Source organism: Neomonachus schauinslandi, chromosome 14, assembly GCF_002201575.2.
Source record: "Neomonachus schauinslandi chromosome 14, ASM220157v2, whole genome shotgun sequence".
NCBI classification, from domain to species: Eukaryota; Metazoa; Chordata; class Mammalia; order Carnivora; family Phocidae; genus Neomonachus; species Neomonachus schauinslandi.
In genome coordinates this window covers 60,711,158-60,723,328 of record NC_058416.1, presented here as the reverse complement: position 1 = coordinate 60,723,328, position 12,171 = coordinate 60,711,158, and the positions used below count along the sequence as shown (strand labels likewise).

Below are 12,171 nucleotides of genomic sequence, written 5' to 3'. Positions count from 1 at the left end.
TTTGGCTTGCTTACAAAGACATTGTAGTTTGTGCCCTGAGTACTTGTCCTGGCACTTTAACTTCTAGAAATTGATTACCACATCAAAAACTAATGATGTATTTATGGTGACTAACATAATAAAATAAAATTTTTTAAAAAAATAGAAATTGATTACAATGACCTCCAGCTTGGAAAAGCAACCCCAACAAGAGGCTTGCTAGTTCTTCTATAGATATCTAGAAGAACAAGTTTTTACCTTAGCACAAAGCTCTCAGACTTGTATTGTTTTCTGAGTTTTGTATTCTGTCATTCTTTTTAATACATTATTCTATCTCTCTACTTATAAAAGTTGTACCTACAGCAAGACTCTTCACACAGGACTAAGTTATTACAAACACCAGTTAGTGGGATAATGCACATTAAGGAAGGAAAAGGACAGTTGGAACGCATTAGCATTTGTTGGTGTGTCATGTTATTCTGTCACTTGACAGCATTATCTCCATGGCTCTTAAAATCAGGGACCAATAATTCTACTGGTACCTGCTACAGAAGATCATCTTTTTAAATGCATCCCTGAGTTCTGGGCTCCGGAAGGCATATATAAAGGGGTCAATGACTGCATTGCACATGATCAACATGCCATTCACCTGGAAGAGGGACATGTAGCAGGCACAGTAAGGGTTATTTGGGCAAAACGTCATTAACAGGACATGAAGGACAAAGGGGGCCCAACAGAAGATGAAGACCCCAAGCAGGATGGTCAGTGTGATGGCCCCTTTCATGTTGGCTCTGGGAAGGGTCAAGATCTTCCTGGCATGGGAACGGGCAAGCAAGAACATGTGCACATAAAGGCACAGGATAAAGACCAACATCAGAGGGAACAGCGATGTGAAGGTGATCACTGTGGGGATGTCATGAGAGAAGATCACCATGGTAATGGCACTGCCTATGCAGCCAGTCCAGGTGACCATTAGGACAACAGTGACACGGCGCATGGTCACAATGCTGTGGTATTGCAGAGCATGGAAGATTGTGAGGTAGCGGTCAGCTGCTATCATGGACAGGCTGAAAATGGAGCCAAGGAGGGAGAGGATGAACAGCGAGTCGATAATATCATCTGCTGTGGTTTCAGAATTGCCACGAGGCTTGAGATAACCCACGTTTCTGAACATGATCAGGATATTTTCCAAGATCTTATATAGGCTGCCCAACATATCAGAAATGGCCAAGCTGCAAATGAAAAAGTACATGGGTGACTGGAGATTCTTATTCTTGATCACAGCCAGAAGGACCATCAGATTTTCCAAAACCCCGATAATGGATATTATAAAAAATATCTCTTCTGGCAAAGTCACATGAGGACAGTCTGAATTATTTCTTGCTGTATCATTGATGTTTTCATATAGATTGATAATGTGCTTCATTTCTCCCGCTAGTGGTTAAGACAAGGTTGTTACTTTGACTTGACAGAAAGCTTGATTGATCTTCAGAATATTTTCTTCTTTGTAGTACTTGCTGGAAGTCTGAGGTAAAAACCACCAGGCCACCTAAAGAATATATAGCAACATCAGTTGCAAAATAGTCTAAATAAAATAAAAACTAAGTCACATTATCTTTAAGAAAGCTCTATTGCTTCTATGAAATATGATGGTGTGGTATTTAAATAAAGCAGTTTACTGGACCCTCATTTTAACTTCTCTGTATCTTTTGTGGAATTTTAAGCCCAGAGATAAAAATAAAGATTGTCCTTTGTCCTCTCCCCTTTCTACACCCCATCCTTCTTCTCATGAATCCAACTGTGTGTGAGATAGATTAAATGAGATAGATTAAAATGAAAAAAAGAAGTAAAAGAAATGAAAGACATGTGTAGAAACAGGAAACACACAACTACTCTTCTTTGATTTGGAGGTGGTGCCTAGATTCAATGAACTAATGAGGTGTTTAGGTCCTTTCTATTTTACTGTTTGTCTTTCTGGATCACTGCCTGACCCTACAGCTTATGGCATAATGGCAAGAGTCTTGATGTACCATCCCCAAAATACGTGTTATTATTTCTGTTTCAAAGATAGAACTCATAAAAGTGGTATTTCTGGAGACTCCCAATAATTTCAAGGTGTTGGAGTTGAATTATGGCACCAGAAGATCCAGTTTCCCTCAGGCAGAAGGGGCTGAGTAGGTCATAATTGAACAACTCTGAGAAGTCTGCTTCTGGTGATAGCTTGTGGAATTTTTACTGTTTTAGTTTCCAGATGGCTGGACACAGGCAGTTTTATGAAATGTGTCAAATTTGCCTTTGCTGAAGTGGTGGGTTTAAAGGTATGATCACAGATTTTTTTATACTTTTCCCTTCAAGAGATGGAGTTTAATTACCCTTCACTTGAGTGTGTGGAAAGCCAGTGGCCATGTTGTAAGGTGGTCCTGGAGAGAGTGAATCTGGAGTGTAACTTTCTTTTTTTTTTTTTTTAAGATCTTATTTATTTATTTATCAGAGAGAGAGACAGACAGACAGCACAAGAAGGGAGAGGAGCAGCGAGAGAGAGTGAGAAACAGACTCCCCACTGAGCAGGGAGCCTGATGCAGGGCTCCATGCCAGGACCCTGGGATCATGACCCGAGCCAAAGGCAGCCGCTTAACCTACTGAGCCACCCAGGCGTCCCTAGGAATGTAGCTTTTGATCAAAAGTTCAAAAGGCACACATTACTATATTATAGTGAGGTTTCTCCTGGAAAGGAACTAATTTCATTACAAAGGACTGAGATCAGAGGTCAAGTATTAAGGTGAAAGTTTATGGGTTAGGTAGGTCAATGTTAAGAAAGTAGTGAAGTGACAGGCGATAGCAACTGATAAGGTTCTACCTAGGCTAACCACCTTGTCCCTGTTTGCCTGGGACTGAGAAGCCAGTGTCCCTGGCATCTTCCTCAGCCCCAGGCAAACCAGGATGCTTAGTCACACTAGTTCCACCTACTTAGGCCCTGGGAAGTACAGTATCCTGTCAGTGTGCACTCATGTGTCTACATCTGTTGGAGAGGGTGGGGCCAATGATGGTTAATGTTATGTGTCAACTTGATTGGGCCCCAGGTGACCTATATTTATCAAACATTATTCTGGGTATATCTGTGAAGTTGTTTTCAGGTGAAATTAACACTTGAATCAGTAGACTGATTAAAGCGAGTTGCCTTCCCCAGCAGGCCTTATCTAATCTGTTGAAGGCCTGAATAGAACAAAAATCCTCCCATAAGTAAGGGGGAACTCCTTCTGCCTGACTGCTAAGATGGGTCATTGGTCTTTTCCTGCCTCTGGACTCAAACAGAAACATCAGCTCTTCTTGGGTCTTGAGGCTGCAGCTTCCTGACTGGAACTACATCATCAGGTCTCCTGGGTCTCCAGCTTGTGGACTGTAGATCTTGAAACTTCTCAGCCTCTATAATAGTGTGAGCCTAGGGCGCCTGGGTGGCTCAGTTGGTTAAGCGACTGCCTTCGGCTCAGGTCATGATCCTGGAGTCCTGGGATCGAGTCCCATATCGGGCTCCTTGCTCAGCGGGGGGTCTGCTTCTCCCTCTGACCCTCCCCCCTCTCATGTGCTCTCTCTCTCTCATTCTCTCTCTCAAATAAATAAATAAAATCTTTAAAAAAAAATAGTGTGAGCCTATTTCTTGTAACTGATCTCTTTATCTATCTATCATCTATCTATCTATATCTATCTATCTATCATCACCACCTGTTATCTATCTATATCTATCATCATCTATCATCTATCTAATCTATCATCTATCATCTATCTATCATTTATCATCTATCTATCATCTGTCTATATCTATCATCTTCTGTTGGTTCTGCTTCTCTGGAGAACCAAGTAATGCAGGGCCCAAGGTTGTGTCCAGCATGAACTGCCTATGGAGATGCTGTCTGGAAAGAGACTTCTGTCTTCTACCTGAGTGCATTAACTGTGATCAAACTTGGTATATATATTCATTTTTTTAAATTAAAGTATTGTTGACATACAATATTATATTAGTTCCAGGTGTACAGAATAGTGATTCAACATTTATATACATACAAGGCAATTACTACAATAAATCTAATTACAGTAACAGTTGTTATATGTTACTGACTATATTCCCTATGCTGTACATTGTATTCTTGTGTCTTATTTAGTTTATGAATGGAAGTTTGTACCTTGTAGTCCATTTTCCCTATTACCCCCCTTCCCCTCTGTCAGCCACCAGATTATTCTCTGTATCTGTTTTGTTTTGTCTGTTTTTTTAGATTCCATATGTAAGTGAAATCATACAGTATTTGTCTTTCTTTGTCTGATTTATTTCACTTAGCATAATGCCCCCTAGGCCCATCCATTTTGTCACAAATAGCAAGATTTCATTCTTTTTTTATGGCTGAGTAATATTCTATTCTCTATCTCTCTCTCTCTCTTTCTGCTACATCTTTATCCATTCATTTATTGATGGGCACTTAGGTTGCTTTCATATCTTGGCTATTGCAAATAATGCTGCAATGAACGTAGGAGTACATGTATCTTTTCAAATTAGTGTTTTCATTTTCTTCAGATAAATACCAAGAGTGGAACTGCGGGATCATATGGTACTACTATTTTTAATTTTTTGAGGAAACGCCATAATGTTTTCCCTAGTGGATGCACCATTTTGTATTCCCATCAACAGTTCAGGAGTGTTCTTTTTTCTTCACATCCTTGTTAACATTTGTTCTTTCTTTCTTTTTTTTTTTTTCACACTAGCCATTCTGTGAGGTGTGAGGTGATATCTCACTGTGGTTTTGATTTGCATTATCCTGATGATTAGTGATGTTGAGCAGTTTTTCATGTGTCATTTGATCATCTGTATGTCTTCTTTGGACAAAAGTCTATTCAGGTCCTCTGTCAAATTTTTAATTGGATTGTTTGCTTTTCATATTGAGTTATATGAGTTCTTTATATATTTTGGATATTAATGCCTATATCATTTGCAAATATCTTCTCCCATTCAGTAGGTTGCCTTTTCCTTTTGTTTATGGTTTCCTTTGCTGTGCAAAAGTCTTTTCGTTTGATGTAGTTCCATTTGTTTATTTTTGCTTTTTTGCCTAGCCTTAGAAGACAGATCCAAAAAATATATTGTTTAGACCAATATCCAAGAGCTTGCTGTCTAATTTTCTTCTGACAGTTTTATGGTTTCTATTCTTACATGTAAGTCTTTAATTTATTTTGAGTTTATTTTTGTAAATGGTATAAGAAAGTGGTCCAGTTTCATTTTTTTACATGTAGCTGTCCAGTATTCCCAATACCATTTATTAAAGAAACTTTCTTTTTCACACTGTATATTCTTGCCTCCTTTGTCAAAGATAAACTGATTCATATAAGTGTGGGTTTATTTCTGGGCTCTGTTCTGAGTTCCATTGATCTATGTGTCTTTTGCGTGTGTGTGTCTGTACCATAGTGTTTTTTTTTTTAAAGATTTTTATTTATTTATTTGACAGAGAGAGACACAGTGAGAGAGGGACACAAGCAGTGAGAGTGAGAGAGGGAGAAGCAGGCTTCCTATAGAGCATGGAGCCTGATGCGGGGCTCGATCCCAGGACCCTGGGATCATGACCTGAGCCAAAGGCAGATGCTTAATGACTGAGCCACCCAGGCGCCCCAGGACCATAGTGTTTTGATTACTATCATTTTGTAGTATAGTTTGAAATCAAAAAGTGTGATAACTCCAGCTTTGTGCTTTCTCAAGATTGCTTTGCCTATTTGGGTCTTTTTGTATTTCCATACAAACTTTAGGATTCTTTGTTCTAGTTCTGTGAAAATTGCCATTGGTATTTTGATAGGGATTGTGTTGAATCTGTAGATTGCTTTAGGTGGTATAGACATTTTAACAATATTAATTCTTCTAATCCATGAGCATGGTATATTTGGTATGTTCTTTCATCATGGTATATTCTTTTATCTATGTTTCATAGTTTTCAGAACATAGATCTTTCACCTCATTGATTAAATTTCTTCTGTATTTTTTTTAAGATTTTATTTATTTTACAGAGAGAGACACAGAGTGAGAGGGAACACAAGCAGGGGGATTGGGAGAGAGAGAAGCAGGCTTCCCGCAGAGCAGGGATCCTGATGCGGGGCTCAATCCCAGGACCCTGGGATCACGACCTGAGCCGAAGGTAGATGTCTAATGACTGAGCCACCCAGGCGCCCCCAGCTATTTTTTTTATGCAATTGTGAATGACATTGTTTTCTTCATTTCTCTTTCTGATAGTTTATTAGTGTGTAGAAATACCACAGGTTTGTGTATATTAATTTTGTATCCTGCAACATTACTGAATTAATTTATTAGTTCTAATATTTTTTGATGGAGTCTTTAGGGATGTATATATATAGGGATATATATATATAGGGATATATATATATATATATATATATATATATATCATCTGCAAATAGTGACAGTTTTACTATTTTTTCAATTTGGATGCCTTTTATTTCTATTTCTTCTTTCATTGTTGTAACTAGTCTTCTCAATACTGTGTTCAATAAAAGTGGCAGGACTGGACATTCTTGTTTTGTGGTATCTGATCTTAGGGGAAAAGCTTTCAGCTTTTCACCACTGAATATGACATTAGCTGTGGGTTTGTGATACGGCATTCTCTTCTATATCCACTTTGTTGAAAGTTTTTAATCATAAAATGAATATTGAATTTGATAAGATGCTTTTTCTGCATCTATTGAGATGATCATATAATTTTTATTTTTATTTTTATTAACGTGGTATATCACTTTGGCTGATTTGTGGATGTTGAACCATTCTTGCATCCTTGGAATAAATCCCACTTGGTCATGGTGTATGATCCTTTTATTGTATAGTTGAAGTTGATTTGCTAATATTTTGTTAAGGATTTCTGTATCAATGTTCATCAGGGATATTGGCCTATAATTTTCTTTATTTGTGATGTCTTCAGTTTTGGTATCAGGATAATACTGGCCCCATAGAACGAGTTTGGAAGCATCCTTCCTTCTTCAATTTTTTGGAATAGTTTGAGAAGAATAGGTATTAATTCTTCTTTAAATGTTTGGTAGAATTCACCTATGAAGTTATTGGTAGTTTTTTTTAAATTACTGATTCAATTTCATTACTAGTTATCAGTCTGTTCAGTTTTTCTATCTCTTCTTGATCCAGTCTTGGAAGATTGCACATTTCTAGAAATATATCCATTTCTTCTAGGTTATCCCACTTGTTGGCATATAACTATTCACAATAGTCTCTTATGATCTTTAGTATTTTTGTGGTATCACTTGTAATGTCTCCTTTTTCATTTCTGGTTTTATTTGAGTCCTCTCTTTTTTCTTGATGAGTTTAGCTAAAGGTTTACCAATTTTGTTTATCTTTATTATTTCCTTTCTTCTACTAACATTGGGCTTTGTTTTTCTTTTTCTAATTTCTTTAGGTGTAAGGATAGACTGTTTATTTGAGATTTTTCTTGTTTCTTGAGATAGGTTTGTATCGCTATGAACTTTCCTCTTAGAACTGCTTTTGCTGCAGATTTTTGAACTGTTGTGTTTCCATTTTCATCTGCTTCAAGGTATTTTTTTATTTCCTTTTTGATTTTTTCATTGACACATTTGTTGTTAAGTAGCAGGTTGTTTAACCTTCACATGTTTGTTTTCTTCTTGTAATTGATTTCTAGTTTCATACCATTGTGGTCAGAAAAGATGCTTGATATGACTTCAATCTTAAATTCAATCTTAGTAGCCTAACATGAGGTCTACTCTGGAGAATGTTCTATGTGCACTTGAAAAGAATATTGATTGCACCTGGTCTAATGGGTTGTTTAAGGCCAGTGTTTCCTTATTGATTTTTTTGTCTGGATGATTTATCTATTGATGTAAGTGGGTTGTTAAAGTCACCTATTATTATTGTACTGTTGTCAGTTTCTCCCTTTATGTCTGTTAATATTTGCTTTATTTATTTAGATGTCCCTATGTTGAGTGCATAGGCATTTACAAGTGTTATATCTTCTTGTTGGATTGATCCCTTTATCGTAATGTAAAACTCTTCTTTGTCTCTTGTTACACTCTTTGGTTTAAACTCTATTTAGTCTGATATAAGTACTGCTATCCCAGCTTTCTTTCTGTTTCAGTTTGCATGGAATATATTTTCCATCCCTTCACTTTCAGTCTCTGTGTGTCTTTAGATCTGAAGTGAGTCTCCTCTATGTAGTGTGCATAAATATTGTTTTGTTTATCCATTCAGTCACCCTATGTGTTTTGACTGGAACATTTAGTCTATATACATTTACTCCATCAAGATAAAAAAACTTCTGCATGGCAAAGAATACAGTCAACAAAACTAAAAGGCAACCTACGGAATGGGAGAAGATATTTGCAAATGACATAACAGATAAAGGGTTGGCATCCAAGATCTATAAAGAACTTCTCAAACTCAACACCCAAAAAACAAAAAATCCAGTCAAGAAATGGGCAAAAGGCATGAACAGACACTTCTCCAAATAATACATACAAATGTTGTTTTTTTAAAATTCTTTCTCATGCTTCTACTGTTTTTTTTTTTACTACTTATCATTTCAACCAGAAGGTTTTTAAAAAATTTTTATTGTTATGTTAATCACCATACATTACATCATTAGTTTTAGATATAGTGTTCCATGATTCATTGTTTGTGCATAACACGCAGTGCTCCATGCAGAACGTGCCCTCTTTAATACCCATCACCAGGCTAACCATTCCTCCCATCCGCCTCATCTCTAGAACACTCAGTTTGTTTTTCAGAGTCCACTGTCTCTCATGGTTCGCTCCCCCTCCGATTTTCCCCCAATCATTTCTCCCCTCCTGCTATCTTCTTCTTCTTTTTTTTTCTAAACATATATTGCATTATTTGTTTCAGAGGTACAGATCTGAGATTCAACAGTCTTGCACAATTCACAGCACTTACCAGAGCACATACCCTCCCCAGTGTCTATCACCCAGTCACACCATCCCTCCCGCCCCACCCCCCACTCCAGCAACCCTCAGTTTATTTCCTGCAATTAAGAATTCCTCATATCAGTGAGGTCATATGATACATGTCTTTCTCTGATTGACTTATTTCGCTTGGCATAATACCCTCCAGTTCCATCCACGTCGTTGCAAATGGCAAGATCTCATTCCTTTTGATGGCTGCATAATATTCCATTGTATATATATACCACATCTTCTTTATCCATTCATCTGTCCATGGACATCTTGGCTCTTTCCACAGTTTGGCTATTGCGGAGATTGCTGCTATAAATATCGGGGTGCACGTACCCCTTCGGATCCCTACATTTGTATATTTGGGGTAAATGCCCAGTAGTGCAATTGCTGGATCGTATGGTAGCTCTATTTTCAACTTTTTGAGGAACCTCCATACTGTTTTCCAGAGTGGCTACAGCAGCTTGCATTCCCACCAACAGTGTAGGAGGGTTCCCCTTTCTCCGCATCCCTGCCAACATCTGTCCTTTCCTGACTTGTTAATTTTAGCCATTCTGACTGGTGTGAGGTGGTATGTCATTGAGGTTTTGATTTGGATTTCCCTGATGCCGAGCGATGTTGAGCACTTTTTCATGTGTCTCTTGGCCATTTGGATGTCTTCTTTGGAAAAATGTCTGTTCATGTCTTCTGCCCATTTCTTGATTGGATTCTTTGTTCTTTGGGTGTTCAGTTTGATAAGTTCTTTATAGATTTTGGATACTAGCCCTTTATCTGATATGTCATTTGCAAATATCTTCTCACATTCTGTCACTTGTCTTTCGGTTTTGTTGACTGTTTCTTTTGCTGTGCAAAAGCTTCTTATCTTGATGAAGTCCCAATAGTTCATTTTTGCCCTTGCTTCCCTTACCTTTGACGATGTTTCTAGGAAGAAGTTGCTGCGGCTGAGGTTGAAGAGTTTGCTGCCTGTGTTTCTCCTTTAGGATTTTGATGGACTCCTGTCTCACATAGGTCTTTAAACTATTTGGAGTCTATTTTGGTGTGTGGTGTAAGGAAATGGTCCAGTTTCATTCTTATGCATGTGGCTGTCCAATTTTCCCAACACCTTTTGTTGAAGAGACTGTCTTTTTTCCATTGGACATTCTTTCCTGCTTTGTCAAAGATTAGTTGACCATAGAGTTGAGAGTCCATTTCTGGGCTCTCTATTCTGTTCCATTGATCTATGTGTCTGTTTTTGTGCCAGTACCATACTGTCTTGATGATGACAGCTTTGTAATAGAGCTGGAAGTCCAGAATTGTGATGCCACCAGCTTTGCTTTTCTTTTTCAACATTCCTTTGGGTATTCGGGGTCTTTTCCGGTTCCATACAAATTTTAGGATTATTTGTTCCATTTCTTTGAAAAAAGTGGATGGTAGTTTGATGGGGATTGCATTGAATGTGTAGATTGCTCTAGGTAGCATTGACATCTTCACAATATTTGTTATTCCAATCCATGAGCATGGAACGTTTTTCCATTTCTTTGTGTCTTCCTCAATTTCTTTCATGAGTATTTTATAGTTTTCTGAGTACAAATCCTTTGTCTCTTTGGTTAGATTTATTCATAAGTATCTTACGGTTTTGGGTGCAATTGTAAATGGGATTGACTCCTTAATTTCTCTTTCTTCTGTCTTGTTGTTGGTGTATAGGAATGCCACTGACTTCTGTGCATTGATTTTATCTCCTGCCACTTTACTGAATTCCTGTATAAGTTCTAGCAGTTTTGGGGTGGAGTCTTTTGGGTTTTCCCCATAGAGTATCATATCATCTGCAAAGAGTGAGAGTTTGACTTCTTCTTTGCCGATTTGGATGCCTTTTATTTATTTTGTTGTTTGATTGCTGTGGCTAGGACTTCCAATACTATGTTGAATAGCAGTGGTGATAGTGGACATCCCTGCTGTGTTCCTGACCTTAGGGGGAAAGCTCTCAGTTTTTCCCCATTGAGAATGATACTCGCTGTAGGTTTTTCATAGATGGCTTTTATGATATTGAGCTATGTACCCTCTATGCCTATACCCTGAAGAGTTTTGATCAAGAAAGGATGCTGTACTTTGTCAAATGCTTTTTCTGCATCTATTGAGAGGGTCATATGATTCTTGTTCTTTCTTTTGTTAATGTGTTGTATCACGTTGATTGATTTGTGGATGTTGAACCAACCTTGCAGCCCAGGGATAAATCCCACTTGGTCGTCGTGAATAATCCTTTTAATGTACTGTTGGATCCTATTGGCTAGTATTTTGGTGAGAATTTTTGCATCCATGTTCATCAAGGATATTGGTCTGTAATTCTCCTTTTTGATGGGGTCTTTGTCTGGTTTTGGGATCAAGGTAATGGTGGCCTCATAACATGAGTTTGGAAGTTTTCCTTCCATTTCTATTTTATGGAACATTTTCAGAAGAATGGTTATTAATTCTTCTTTCAATGTTTGGTAGAATTCCCCTGGGAAGCCATCTGGATCTGGGCTTTTGTTTGATGGGAGATTTTTGATGACTGCATCAATTTTCTTAGTGGTTATAGGTCTTTTCAGGTTTTCAATTTCATCCTGGTTCAGTTTTGGTAGTGATCCATCTCTAGGAATGCATCCATTTCTTCCAGGTTATCTAATTTGCTGGCATAGAGTTGCTCATAATAGGTTCTTATAATTGTTTGTATTCCTTTGGTGTTGGTTGTGATCTCTCCTCTTTCATTCGTGATTTTGTTGATTTGGGTCATTTCTCTTTTCTTTTTGATAAGCCTGGTCAGGGGTTTGTCAATCTTGTTAATTCTCTCAAAGGACCACCTCCTAGTTTCGTTGATCTGTTCTACTGTTCTTTTAGTTTCTATTTCCTTGATTTCTGCTCTGATCTTTATTATTTCTCTTCTCCTGCTGGGTTTAGGCTTTATTTGCTGTTCTTTCTCCAGCTCCTTTAGGGGTAGGGTTAAGCTGTGTACTTGAGACCTTTCTTGTTTCTTGAGAAAGGCTTGTATTGCTATATACTTTCTTCTCAGGACTGCCTTTGCTGCATCCCAAAGATTTTGAATAGTTATGTTTTCATTTTCATTGGTTTCCATGAATTTTTTTAATTCTTCCTTAATTTCCTGGCTGACCCATTCATTCTTTAGTAGGATGCTCTTTAACCTCCATGTATTTGAGTTCTTTCCAATTTTCCTCTTGTGATTGAGTTCTAGTTTCAAAGCATTGTGGTCTGAAA

The 12,171-nt window shown here is 37.7% G+C and overlaps 1 protein-coding gene across 1 annotated transcript; it reads right to left on the bottom strand.

Moving 5' to 3' along the window:
* Positions 1-511: 511 nt before the first annotated feature.
* On the bottom strand, positions 512-1,405 carry MC2R (melanocortin 2 receptor). The gene has a single exon (XM_021683026.1). It carries the CDS (start codon positions 1,403-1,405, stop codon positions 512-514), a length of 894 nt encoding a protein of 297 aa, XP_021538701.1.
* Positions 1,406-12,171: the final 10,766 nt, after the last annotated feature.

Bases quoted from the DNA above. Each gene is read 5' to 3' on its own strand.
- MC2R (XM_021683026.1), bottom strand. From the start codon at position 1,405: ATGAAGCACATTATCAATCTATATGAAAACATCAATGATACAGCAAGA.